Raw genomic sequence first — 13,253 nt, forward strand, 5'->3', positions numbered from 1 at the left:
CCTTCTCGCCACACTCAATTCCAGAGATTTCCTTCGGAGTGATGGTGAAGACGTGTGCACGAGTATTCCGTTGACGCCGAGTACAAACAGTACTGTTGGCGGCGGTCGCAATCAAAATATATCCATCAGGATCGAAACTACCCAAACTGAGTTCAACGACCTTGATCACAAAAGTGGAAAGATGGTCTCGGAGCATTCGGATGGGGTAGGACTTTTCCCTTTACTTGTCTGCCATCGGTTCAAAATGTTGACTCTTCTACAGAGGTCTCCCAAAAACATAGTGTTAGAGGTGTAACGTGTCGATGGATGACTCGAGGCCGTTGGGATATTTCCTTGCGAATGGTTCAAAGCTCCCCCCTTGCCTTGCCTTTTTTTCCTACGGCAGTTCGGGTTCTTTTGAGGACGTTCGTTTGGGAGGCTCCAATCTTTACGGACACATTCATTTCTATCCAAGTAGATTATATCAAGTAATACTCGTTACCACGGAAAACAACGGTCTCGTCGCCGCTATGCGGGAAATGCGTTCCAATGGTACAACGCGAATCGTTATTATTCCCATACATACTTTTGAAATAGAATCGAAGTACGGAAGTGTTGAGTTGATCATGTCAATCCCGTCCGAATCTGGAAGATGATCAGACCGGGTGTTGGGGCAATACTGGCAGACGCTTTATTAAGGTAAGTTTCCCTTGCTTTAAAATGCATTCCAGGAGAGTGTATACTGTCATTGCCCCGGAAGTCGGCAATCTAAGGAGAAGTTTGTATATAATTAAGAAAATACGTACCAGTACCTGTACAGACGGTATGGTGGCATAGTATACCTTTTAAGGTATACGTCTGCCAATTTTCTTGTGGGGAGGGTGTGATGGCGTGGAGTTATAATTTTTTTGATGAGGGGGTGTCAAAAACGTGGCCCCACGGCGAAGTCGGAAATTGCCGAGTCAAGTGATGTCACACAATCACGCCTAACAATAGAGGGCTCAAAATGAAGCGTGAATATTATTTAACTTAATTCAGTCATATAGATACTGCTGCACAAGACATGGACAGAGTCTGCACTTTTGGGAAAAAATCCTAAATTTATCGGTTTTTCCTCATTTAGGTGGTTCTTCCCAGGATCAGAGGGTGTTGGAGGTGCCAGAATCAATTCTGATTCATTGCTTGGACTAGAAGTAAAAAATCAGAGATCATCTGACCCTGCCAGAGGTGTTTGCTGGCCTTCTTGTACAGTTTATGGGTGAAAAACACAAAAATCTCGGATATTTGCAAACATACACCCTGTGTACCCAAAAAAATTTGCAAAAATTCAAGGACCAAAGATTTGGGTAGCCCAATGGGTGTAATTGCTAGTGCCAAGGGCCTGGCACTCAGTGTGCCAGGCTGGTACAGGAGTAATTGTCACAACTGAGGGTCAAAATGACTGAAAAAATCGGAGTGCTCTGCAGAATTGTGGCCTTGGGCACTTGTAGGTTAGTCATGTTTGTATCTATAGGTATGTGAGAGCAAGAGAAATATTCAGTGATTATAACAAACCAAGAATGAAGAGAATTGATCGGGAACTTGTGCCACAGTGGTGGGATTCTCGATTGGGAAATTTCTCACGCTTAGATTTTCGGCCCGACATTTGACCCGTCGTTGTGTAACCATCGCAAGTCAGCAAGGAGTCCACCCCCCCTTGTGTGGAGTGTTCTGGAGAGGTATCATACACTTCTCCTTAATTTCTGATACTAAAAAGTCTAAAAAAACCAGTCTATTTTTGGCTACAGTACAAATTTCCGAATTCCCGGTTTTTCCGAATTCAGGGTCGATGACAGTACAGACATAATCTGAAAACTAAACAATAATTGATATCGGCTGACTCCGCCACGGCTTGAGCCGAACTGGGAAGGCAGCTAAGATTGAGCTTAGTTTCTATGTACTCAATCTCGAGGCATGGGACGGCACTGTTTGCTTCACAAAACCATACCTTTCGACGACACTTCAGAAGATTTGGGAGTGTTGAACGTTGAACCCCAACGAGAAATGAGCTGACACCCTGTGATACCTACCGATACCTACTGATATACTTAAAAAACATCATTATATATCAACATGTATCATTAGATGAGAATATAGTGATATCTACTGATACTAGATGATACGAACGCTCGCCGAGGCCGTACACCTATCAATATCATTAGAAATCATTTGGAATCATTGGATATCAATCAAATATGATTACATCTGATACTAATCAATACACATCCGATACTAATCAATACACACCGATACCAATCAATACACATCCGATACCCAGAGACTGCTACCCATACCCCCGCCGCCCACGCCCACACTTCGTCACCTCACCTCAAACTCGCTGCCAAGTCCCGAATCTCTCGCTATCGAAATTAAGTTGCCTTGCGGTTCTTCCTGAGTTTTTCATCTGCGCGAGCCTGATATATCTACAAATGCTGTTAGAAAAATCGAATTAAGAGCCGAAAAAACGAACTCAAAACGTACCGCCACCTTCTCCGTATCCTTCGACGTCGTCTTCCAATCGTTTCCAAAGTCCTTCAGCGTGCCATGCGGATTTTGAGCCTTCCAGTCTATAGCATATTCCCACCTGTTGACCTCTTTAGCACACAAAAGACGACTCAAAAGATACTTGGATACGTACTTGGCACAAACAATTTTTGGGATCACCCAAGACCCTTTTGTCCTTCTTGACGCTGCCTTCGATGTCACAGCTGCGGTCGAGCTTGACATAGCCTGTCGTTCTGTTACCCTAGTGCACCCGCAGTATCAACATATGTATAACAGTAAAAGATTTGACTTACCGGCTAATTGCAGCAAGAAGGCGATTCACCTTCTGCTCCAATAACGATTCCCCGACTTTCCGGTCACATACGAGGTGCTCCATGAGTTTGACGAGACCAACGAGGCCATACTTGCCACGTAGAACAAGCGGACAAACTTGTGAAATGTCCTCTGGAATTAGACGGGTAAGCTGCGATAATGCGACTTAGTTGACTATGCTACAAGGTTCTTTTTGCACTTTAAACAGTGCTACGGAGCGATATTTATCGTATTAAGAACTAGAGTGAGCCTGAATTGCTAGTTAAAGCTAGTGCCGCTAGTAGGATGTGCCGTCGGCGCAGCTAGACCAGTTAGAGAGAGCCGTAGATCGTGTCAGAAAACTGTATGACCGTTCGAAACCTGTAGAACACTATGAGCAGAGGACTTAAGCGGTAATTCACCGAGTTCTACTCTCTACATTCTACTATGCACTGGCATATCAAGGGATTGTACTATTAGAAGACTTGTAGTCTTCACAGAACCGTTCGTAGCAGAACTTAACAAAGTCAAAAGACCTTCATACTAGGAGTACCTACTTCTACGGGGAATTTAGTTGACAAGAAATCGGACATTGGACCGCACAGACTAGGAGAAATTTGATATGACCGTAGATCGAGTCCCGATCTGAGGAAAAGACAAAAAGACATGATACAGATCCCAGATCCCAGATAGAGTACCTAGGAACCAGGCAGGAATGAACAACAGATCTCGGAGCCCGCGCTGTTCATGTGCTATGGCGATTCGGAACTCTGGATCCATATGCTGGAACTATTTGGACACACTAAGTCCATATGATTTGATAACGTCGAAATGTAGGATAAGGTCCGTAGGCAGGAAATACCATATGGTACGCCTATGTAGGTCCATTCCACATGCTGAAACAAGAATGAAGAACGGTCCAGATTGGTCCAAAACATATGATTCGAATACGGAAAAGCTCCGTAGACAAGATTCTGCACATGTAGCAGTCCCTAGCGATAAGACTCCGCATGGATTCGTAGCTACGGTGCATTATTTTTAGAGATAAAACAAGTAGAGATAGGATTACAAAGCTAGCGTAGAAGTAGTATAAAAGCAGCTCATGTATCCGTAGATAAGAAAGTACTACCCGTGCGTAGGAAAGTCCTGAGTGGGTTGCCCGTGAGTAACTGCTCTTGACACCAATAGAGAGATTTGCCCTGTCTTTGTGCAGTGAAACGATAAGATTTGATTTGAACTATACGAGACCGTCGAGGTCAAAAACTAGAGAACTATCCGTCCGTAGGCCGCCGAGGTCTTGATTACTGTTTCGTGATCCGTCGAGGGTCTTAGCGTTCGTGTCCGCCGAGGACTTAGTTTTCGTGTCCGTCAAGGGCAATAGTCTCCAATCGTTCGAATTAGTCTTACCGTAGACGAAATTCATAGTCCCACTTAGTCCACTGGACAATAAACAGAGCCCCTACAAACCCTAGAATCCCCGTAGCTGTGGTGTTTTACACTTGCAGTTACACATTGATTTCATAAAACGTTCCTACGATATTGAGACTGTGATCTTGTGCGTAACCTTTGCCAAGCAGTCCACCCTTGCAATCTTTCCTGGTGTGTAGAGTTATTGATAGACTTTACACGGAGGTTTACTAGTTTTTGGGTTGATTTGGTGTTGGTGCTACTCCCGTAGCTCTGATATTAGGTTAACTCTTGAGTGGTATTCTTCGCCCATTAGCGAGTCCCATCCGCTTTCCCAAACGAGTTCGTCTTCTGGACAGTCCGCAGTGAGAGTTGCCGGATCTACGCTGTACCCACTAAGAATACTGGTTTTCGTTCCCAATGGTACGGTACCCGGGAGGCTATCAACCGCATTTTTCAAGGTCTGGATGACGGTGAACGTGGTAGCCTGTCAAGGGTACTGAGGACGGGGGTACCTTTTTAGGGGTGAGGTGTACTTGCCTGGGTGGTTGGGGTGTCAGATGTAGGTCCAGTTCCCTAAGGTAGCCGGTAAGGGTACGGATGTCAAATGGGTCAAGGGTACGTACCATTGATGGTGTACTTGGCTCGTTTGGTATTGGCCCTGACACCGAGGCACTTGGCTGATTGGCTGTTGGACTGGTTGGCGTCGAAATCGATGCAGTATTTTCATCTGGCTCTGTAACGTGTTCAGTCCAAAAATAATACAAAAAAAAGCGGATATCGACGTACTTGAGTGGCCAGTTATCCTGTCCTCCAACGACTGAATGTCAATGTGGATTGCTGCCAAGCTGGAAATCGGGAATGAGTATCTTGACCGCATTCAAACACCTAAAAGTTGCGCACAGGGGGTCACATTGATTCGAGGAGTTGTTTTTAACTTGAGGCAGTACGGGCTGATACGAGAAGAAAAACCGTTAACTTAGTGAATTGAGTGAGTGGAAGACATACAGATTTTTCTTTCCTTGCATTGGAGGCAGTGGGAACAGCAACATCTTGAGCTGCTGGAGGTGCTTGCTAGTGATAGACATAAGCGAAGGATGCCAGCAGTCGAAATATATTGGACCGGGCGCCAGATCTTTACCTCTCTTGGCGCGGTCAATGCGGGCGTCGCGGCTTCTGGGAGACCTGAATTCGATGCAGGTCCAGCAGACAGGGTAGCAGTAGTTGTGGGCATCACAGCTTCTGGGAAACTGGAATTTGATGCAGGTCCAGCAGTGAATACATCAGACAGGGTAGTTGCGGGCGTTGCGGCTTCTGGGAAACTGGAATTCGAGGCAGGTCCAGCAGATTGAGATTCGTCCTTGACGACGACGATCAGTATCATCAAGCTGAGGGAAATTTAACTCACTGTCACCGACGGTTTTGCTTTCTTCAGGGGGGAAGGTTTATCCAACCTTTTCAATCGAGCCTTGAGCCAACTGTGGTAGTTTCGTTTCCAGATCTCTTCCACCTTCCATCGATGTGAGCATAGCTGTAGAAAGGGATGTTTCTCCTCGAGTACATCCCGAAACTCATCACGTAGATCTGCCCCTGCAGAAGACCAGTTTGGTGGCGGATTCCGCAGATCAATTCGTTGATTCCAGATAGACCGAGCATTGTTGTAAACTATCGTCTTTGTACTCAGATTGATTACCTTGCCGTTCTCGTCTTCAAGGTACGCTGGTACGCCATCACGCTTGCTTGTTCCGCTCTTCTTCTTGCTGTTCTTTTTTCTTCGTTTTTGAGGTACAGATTGATTGTTACTGTCAGAGTCTGATTGTGCTTCGCTTTCCGAGGTACCGTCATCATCTGAGAGGCCTGAAAGAGACTCCAAGCTAGTGACTTTGATGACGGCCAGTTGTGAAGAATCATTTGGCCTTCGATTCCAGTGCCTGACAAGGGGGTAATCAACTTGTTTGAGAGTTATCTTGGGTCTTGCTGGAGGCAGTGAAGCAGCGGATGAAGAGGAAGAACTCGGCAGTAAAGGAGAGCTTGATGAGAGCGCGTACTTGAGGAGTTGTGTCCTCAAATGCACTTTTAGTAATATATATGCATGGTAAAATAGATGTATACGCACTGAAGGTCGTCTACTCTCTCTCGAAGTTCCCGATTTTCCTTCTCAAGCTTTGTAAATGCCATATTTCCGGAGGCTCGAAGTTGTTGTTCAGTAATTGATTGTATAAGAAAGGTTTGATTTTGCATCGTCTTGAGAAAGTCCTATAGACGGAACAATTTGAGATGGTAATTCATTCGAAAACAACAAAACATACCACGTTAAACTGCTGTGAGTGTATAGATTCATTTCCCATGTCAGAGAATGGGCTCATGAGGCCAACTTGACTTTGAAGATACAGCTGAGAATGCATAGGGTTCATGTTGTAGAACAAGGATGGTGATAGTAAGGACCAAGATGCAGACGCGTCAAAATGCGTCATTTATGTTGTGCAGCGGTGGCATACAATGCATACAATTCACTATGATTTATTGTTTATTTGAATACACCACTGATATGTTACAATGTGAATGACAGCAAGAGACGAAGACAACACTGAGGACCGAAAGCGAATTTGACGACGGGTTACAGCAAAAGTGCAGCGAAAGTGACCAAAAAGAGACCGTGCCCATTCTATACTGTAACTCCCAGTTGCTTCATGCGTTCTCGATATTCATTCAAGGTTTCGTCGCGAGAATCAAAGTCGTAGGGCCCTTTTACCTAAATGGCAATAGTTGTGAGTTTTGACGGCGTTATACTCACAGAAACAAAAATATACCCTCTTGAACGGAAAACGGTTGATCCAGTATAGGCCACGGTGAGTGCGAGACCGTTTGACAATGTACTTGATGCTCTTCACCCACTCAGTCTCGCTGGAATCATCACTGCCAGTTGAGTGAGCTCGAGGTTCCATCTGTCGAGATTCTGCTGAGCCTGCACGCAACGCCTCGAGTTCGTTCCTAGAATATTAATCAGTCAAGATATTGTAAGGAAGTGTTATATGACACGTACTCTTGCTGGCAACACTTCTTCCTCAATGCTAAAAATGCTTCGTTCTCCACAGATATGAGTATGTCTTCATCGGCTTGCTTGAGAACAGTTGACATCACAGGTACGATTCCCTGGTTTCCGATACGCCCAGCCACAGAAGCCACAAGCGAGCATAACTTTGAGGAATTATCAGTTTGAGGAATGTTCATGGTGGTTGGGAGTAGAACGGTGTAGGTAATTCCAAGTGTGGTAATGACGCGCTCGAATTCATTGAAGTCCGAAGAAAAAGCAGCACTTTAATACATATTACAATTATACTGTACTAATTTACTGGTTGATCCTCATTGATTGTATTTTGTACATGTGAAGGACTCAGCTTTTCAAGTACAAAAAATTCTGAACTGTCCCATTCAACTCCATGCCGTTGGAATGGAATCATTCCAATGACGGAATCTATCCATTTTGCATTGATTATCTTCATTCCCTCATCTCCTAGCAGCTTGCACACCTGTAGCGTATTGTACGACTCCTGGAGAAGATCGGGATCTGGGTCTGAGTAGAGACGGACAGCCGCCAGAGTATATCGCGTATTGCCGTTCTCAACGAGGAAAAAATATACCACCTCCGCAAAGTGGTACTGACCGTGGAAGGCAAACTATTGATACAGACGTAATGGTAAGCAAGGGGATTGATTCTTGGTAGGTAAAATTTTATCACCTTGATGTTCCGTGCTCGACGTACTTCGTTATCAGCTCGCTTCCCTTCTTGCCATAACGACCGTATGATCTGTCCATTTGGCAGAGAAAGGCGAGCAAAGCGGGAGACAGTAGGTCCAAGTTGAGAACCAATTTGCCATTTCTGTTGGTGTGCGAAGTTACGGAATGCCCTCACAACATCTGAGTCCATGTCGTGAAGCTCTTGAGGGCAGAGTAAAATGTACCCATTGCCGATGTCAAGGTGATTTCGGGGTAGTTTGAGCATAGGGTCATCTGAGAATAGATTTGGGGCCATCGCGTGAAGGGCATTGACCCGAGCTCGCTCGATGATCCTCTGGCTAATGTTTTCATACGGGTTTGAATGTAATCGCAGTTCTTGAACGAGGTTCCCGATTGTACATTCCATCGTATATTGAGAGAGTTCCAGGAGCGAGCCAAGCCGAAGTAGTTCAGGGACAAGATGGGTGAGAGCGTGAACACAGGGTCGGACAAAGTGAAGTCGTTTCATGTCCCTTTTCACGTACAGAAGTTCAAATTCAACGACCCACTGCAGGAATGTTTGATGTACGTTAGCGAGGTCTTGACGTTGGATACGGCGCCTGTGAAGGACCCGAGCCGCAAAGACAAGCTTGCAGAAATGTCCGTAAAAGGGTTCTGGAAGGAGACCGTAAAGCAGAGCTGGGCAGAGTCCAAAAATGTAAACCAGATATTCCACAATCTTGTATCCACTATTGATCTTCTCAGCTGGATTCCTTGGTGTTCGGGCCTCCAAGCATACTGGAATATACTTTCGAGCGTCACCAACCTGTTGACCGTGAGCTCGCCAGACAGCTTTATCGAAAAGAACTGCGAAGGGCCAAGATCCAGGGTGATCATCAGCAGCGTGATCCATCGCCCCTCGCCAAGAGGATGACAGCAACTGAACAAGGTTGTAGAACAGGTGCATGACATCGGTTGGTAACGATCTGGGTGCTGGAATGGCTTTGGGAAGTGAGGAAACAATCGAACGTCTACAAATGCCAGTCTCCTTTCGACGCCTTTGGTACTCGCGTGTTGTTTTGGAGGACAGGACATAACAAACTTGATCATCGTACTCCTTCGCAGTCCGACTCCGGATCGTGTTAACGTCAATATTATCATGACGGGAACCTTTTGGTAGATTGTCGCCATGCGGCCGGAGCATCGCTGGATAATACATTCCTACTCCGGGTTTGTGTCTGCCAGGCATTAGACACATGAGTCGACAACCGTTGCGACCGTGGTGACCGACCGAACCACTCAGCTCCGCCATCCCTACAGTATCCGCCATGCCGAAGGCAAACCAAGGGTGCGATACATATGACATGCCCTGTTCCACATTCCGAATCCGTATCCCAGACTTTTGGCAGGCAGAGAGATGAGCAAATGTTGGAAAGAGAAACGAGTCATAGTCTTTAGGTGCGTTAGGGCCGCCAATAGTGAAGAGGGGAAGTACATTTTCCTTCTTGTGTCGAATCTCCCCTGGAAAATCGAGGACCGTCGCAATACCGAACCACGTATCGGATTCCTTATCACGATACAGCTGAGCACCATCCATCGAGATAGCGATCAACATGTCGTCCTTCTTGAGCTCCCCCGAGGAGACCAGATCCAAGTACTCAGAACCACAATAAATGTCGTCAAACAGTTTGACGCCTCCGCTTGCACGTTCGGCCAGCAGCGTTTCGGTACGAGCAAGTCTTTCTCGTACCTTGGCAACAGATTTGGGATGTCTCCACAAGGCTTGAAGTTGAGGACCAAGTGGTAGAGTCGTGAAGCGACGGCGAGGAACTAGGGAATCGGGAGCCTTGTATCGTGCCTCACCGCAGTAGCTGCACGCCTCGAGTCCAGAATATGGCCCAGTAAACGCCATGCATGAGTTAAGGCACATGTCGAATTGCAAAGGTAAAACCCCTGTGAACGTACGTAGCCGAGTTTGTACTTGCTCGAAAGACAACATCTTGCTGTCAGGAAACCGTTCCAGCACGAACTGGCGGACTGCTTTATACGCATTTTCGGAGCAGTGGGCTGAGAGGGAGAGATAACACTGGAATGAAAATTTAATATCGGGGTCGTCAGTAGCCCAAATGCCTTCGGGTGGGTTTACGAAGCAGTCGAATTCAGCATCAGTCCATTGTTCCTTCTCGGCTTCGAAGTCGTAGGACCGGATCTGTTCCAGCAGTTCTTCGTGCCCCAAGAGGTCATCTAATGTAATTGACGTTGCCGGGACCATTGCTTCTCCATCAAGGTTGAAATCATCGCCAGGTTCTACACTCTCCTCCTCAATGTTGTGTCCGGAATCTTCAGGAGGAAAGGAGTGGTCGTTGAACATATTCTCGAAAGACTGAGTTGGAACGGAGTCGTGTTCAAAGGTAAGATTGTTGTTGTCGAGCCCACCGTTGTCTTCGGTTTGAGTATGAACGACAATGTTGTTGTGTTTAGCAGTACTAGAACTTGCTTCAGCCTCGCCATTTGTAGCATTCCTCAACTATACTTCTGCGTTAGCCATATACAATCAACTGATGAAGAGATTACACGCACCTGAGTCTTTCGTCGCCTTCGAAACTCTGGCGGCTCTCGACCCTCTCCACCTTGCTCTTTAAGGGCACGTTGATGTCGATACCAACTCGATAATGGAATACTGCGACCTTCTGGCGGAGCTTGGCAATACTTCTGGCAGTAGCACGTTCTGGTTTCATCAGACGGCATCGTAGTGGAGAGTAAAACAATGGCATTGAGACTATGTACACTGTAGTGCTAAGTCGTTGGGAGTAAGAACGGAACATAAAATTAATCACAGCCACGAAAAGAAGACCCGCGGGATCAAAACCGGCGACCCAACCATTCCGTATCGGCTTTTATCGGTTGATATCAAGCCTATCACATGAGATCACTCTATATCGGTGAAAATCAGCTCATTTCTCGTTGGGGTTGAACCGCCGAAGTGATGCCAGTTGTGCGCAACTCATGAAGTCAGGAACGGGCCAGAGATACAGTACGTAGTACAATTTGACGGCAAAGCGACTTCTACGTGCTTTCCGATCAATTCTAGACCCTCGTTAGATTATTCCAAGGTATCTGAATTTGAATTTTTCCCGTCCACAGTTTACCCAAACTCCGATATAAGCCGCTTCACGCGAAAGTTCTGTGAGAGTCTGCGTAAAGCAAAAAAGAGTGGGATCCATCCGATGGCAGTACCTCGGACTCCAAAACTTCATCCACGGTCGAGACCCCGAACTCCGAGATGAACCTCCATGCAAAAAATGTTTTGTGAGAGTCTGCGTGCAAGTCCAGAGTGGGATGCGTCGAAGTACGGTGATAGCACGGGGTATACAAATGAGATGGGTTGCGCATAAATAGTAAATGTCGAGGGCTTTGCGGCGACATTGAATTCGAAGCCGGGATGGACAGGCCAAGGGCGTTCTAGAGTCTCTCTAGGCTCCCTGGCGGGTAGGTCGATATTGATGATTCGGACTTCGAAAGCTCGGTATTTTGACCCGTCGAGTGCCCGAAGTCAGGTCTACATCACAATGGTCGGTAACCGATGAATAGCGGCAATGATCAGCGAGGGGGAAAAAGACGTACGAGCACTCCCAATTCCAAGTTTCGTCCATTTCAAATTCGGAAGACACTTCTCCTCTACTGCTCTGCATATGTGCTGTATATATAGGACGGAGACTAACCCCAGAGGAATCATCTTTCTTCTCCATCTTCTTCAACCTCCTGTACTACAACCAACTCACACTTAGATCAACATGTCCAAGCAAACTTTGACAATGTGGAGGGACATCACCCCTCTTCCCCAGCCCCTTAACAAGCCCACTGCTAACTCCAAACACATCCTAGTCGTCGGTGGTGGTGTCATCGGTCTCACCACAGCTTGGACTCTGCTCGACCGCGGCCACCGCGTCACCGTCCTCGCCAAGGAATGGGCTTCTTATGGGAAAAAACAGCGTATTGCCTCCCAAATCGCAGGTGCCCTCTGGGAATACCCACCCGCCGTCTGTGGCCAACACACCGATAAGATTTCCCTACAACACAGTAAGAAGTGGTGTATGGTTGCCTACCACATCTGGAACTCGGTAGCATCAGATGAGGAGCTCTCCAAGGCGGCTGGTGTGAGGATGATGCCCAGCGCTTTTTACTTTCCCAACCCCGTAGATTCAGATGACTTCCAGAGGGAGAAGATGAACGAGATCGCAGCGAGTGGCGTTGTTGGATTCAGGCGTGGTGCAAAGGACCTCATCGAGAAGCGCAACATTGACCCAGAGCATGGAGGTGTTGACGCATACGAGATTATGGCACCAGTCATTGACACCGATAGGGCTATGGGATGGCTCATGGAGCTCGTCAAAGCCAAGGGTGCGGAGATGGTCACGGAAACCATCCACGGCGATCTTCTCAAACAGGAAAGTCAGCTCCGCGAGAGGTTCCAGGTGGATGCCATCATCAACTGCACCGGTATCGCTGGAGCTGAGACTGCAGCTGATAAATCCTGCTACCCCATTCGAGGTGGGCTCATTCGTGTCATTAATGACGGAAAGGATTTCCCCAAGGTCGAAGCTGCCTTGACTATCTCTGCCGACGTAGCAACACACAGTGAAATCGTATTCATCGTACCAAGAAACGATAACATCCTGCTCATGGGTGGTGAGTGTTCAAAGTCTCTACTAAAATTCACAATCAACGAGCCTGACGTACCTCCTAACAGGTTTCACGGAGCCTCATAACTGGAGTCTCGACTTGACTCTCGATTCCCCCGTTATGCAGCGCATGAAATCGCGTTGCGAGGCCTTCCTTCCCCAGTTGAAGAATGCCCGTCTCGATCCTAACTATCCCATGGCTCAAGGTTTGCGTCCTTTCCGTGGCTCAAACATCCGTGTAGAGCGAGAATTGAGGACTCTCAGCAACGCTACAAAACCAAGCCGCATCATCCACTCGTACGGACATGGAGGAGCAGGTTGGAGTTTGTCGTTTGGATGCGCAGGAGACGTTGTGCGTCTTCTCGACGAAGCTCTTCTGGATTTACAGCCCCAGGGTACTACTTCGGCTTCACGCCCATCGGTCGTCCAAGAATTCCAAGCGAATTTGTAAAACCTACACTTATTCATAGTTAGACAAGTATTGTACAATATTCGTGGATCCTCACCTACTTTATGTTCCGCTGTAGCTAATGTTCATGTGTAGTGACAATTCAGTCCATTGTGATCGCCAGAATTGCTTTGTACGACTGGACGCAAGATTTCGGGCCTTGTGAGAACGATTGCTGCCTCTTA

General features: G+C 46.8%; 6 protein-coding genes across 6 annotated transcripts; 2 read left to right on the forward strand and 4 right to left on the reverse strand.

Annotated features, from left to right (window-relative positions):
• Positions 1-302: 302 nt before the first annotated feature.
• On the forward strand, positions 303-635 carry E1B28_003377 (uncharacterized protein; the record flags this gene model as incomplete). Its single annotated transcript, XM_043160355.1, has 1 exon — positions 303-635. The coding sequence occupies one exon, from the start codon at positions 303-305 to the stop codon at positions 633-635; it is 333 nt and encodes a 110-aa protein (XP_043002311.1).
• A 1,752-nt stretch (positions 636-2,387) lies between these two features.
• On the reverse strand, positions 2,388-2,899 carry E1B28_003378 (uncharacterized protein; the record flags this gene model as incomplete). The annotated part of the gene is made up of 3 exons (XM_043160356.1): positions 2,388-2,441; positions 2,500-2,764; positions 2,817-2,899. 3 exons carry the CDS (start codon positions 2,897-2,899, stop codon positions 2,388-2,390), a joined length of 402 nt encoding a protein of 133 aa, XP_043002312.1.
• A 1,841-nt stretch (positions 2,900-4,740) lies between these two features.
• E1B28_003379 (uncharacterized protein) lies at positions 4,741-6,695 on the reverse strand (the record flags this gene model as incomplete). The annotated part of the gene is made up of 9 exons (XM_043160357.1): positions 4,741-4,797; positions 4,848-4,957; positions 5,011-5,069; positions 5,125-5,174; positions 5,230-5,295; positions 5,363-5,581; positions 5,630-6,284; positions 6,338-6,477; positions 6,531-6,695. The coding sequence occupies 9 exons, from the start codon at positions 6,693-6,695 to the stop codon at positions 4,741-4,743; spliced, it is 1,521 nt and encodes a 506-aa protein (XP_043002313.1).
• Positions 6,696-6,886: 191 nt separating this feature from the next.
• On the reverse strand, positions 6,887-7,452 carry E1B28_003380 (uncharacterized protein; the record flags this gene model as incomplete). Its single annotated transcript, XM_043160358.1, has 3 exons — positions 6,887-6,973; positions 7,032-7,212; positions 7,265-7,452. 3 exons carry the CDS (start codon positions 7,450-7,452, stop codon positions 6,887-6,889), a joined length of 456 nt encoding a protein of 151 aa, XP_043002314.1.
• A 113-nt stretch (positions 7,453-7,565) lies between these two features.
• E1B28_003381 (uncharacterized protein) lies at positions 7,566-10,686 on the reverse strand (the record flags this gene model as incomplete). The annotated part of the gene is made up of 3 exons (XM_043160359.1): positions 7,566-7,898; positions 7,961-10,465; positions 10,519-10,686. The coding sequence occupies 3 exons, from the start codon at positions 10,684-10,686 to the stop codon at positions 7,566-7,568; spliced, it is 3,006 nt and encodes a 1,001-aa protein (XP_043002315.1).
• A 1,046-nt stretch (positions 10,687-11,732) lies between these two features.
• On the forward strand, positions 11,733-13,071 carry E1B28_003382 (uncharacterized protein; the record flags this gene model as incomplete). Its single annotated transcript, XM_043160360.1, has 2 exons — positions 11,733-12,627; positions 12,689-13,071. The coding sequence occupies 2 exons, from the start codon at positions 11,733-11,735 to the stop codon at positions 13,069-13,071; spliced, it is 1,278 nt and encodes a 425-aa protein (XP_043002316.1).
• Between the last annotated feature and the right edge of the window lie 182 nt (positions 13,072-13,253).

This window comes from Marasmius oreades, chromosome 11 (assembly GCF_018924745.1).
Source record: "Marasmius oreades isolate 03SP1 chromosome 11, whole genome shotgun sequence".
In the NCBI taxonomy this organism is placed as follows: Eukaryota; Fungi; Basidiomycota; class Agaricomycetes; order Agaricales; family Marasmiaceae; genus Marasmius; species Marasmius oreades.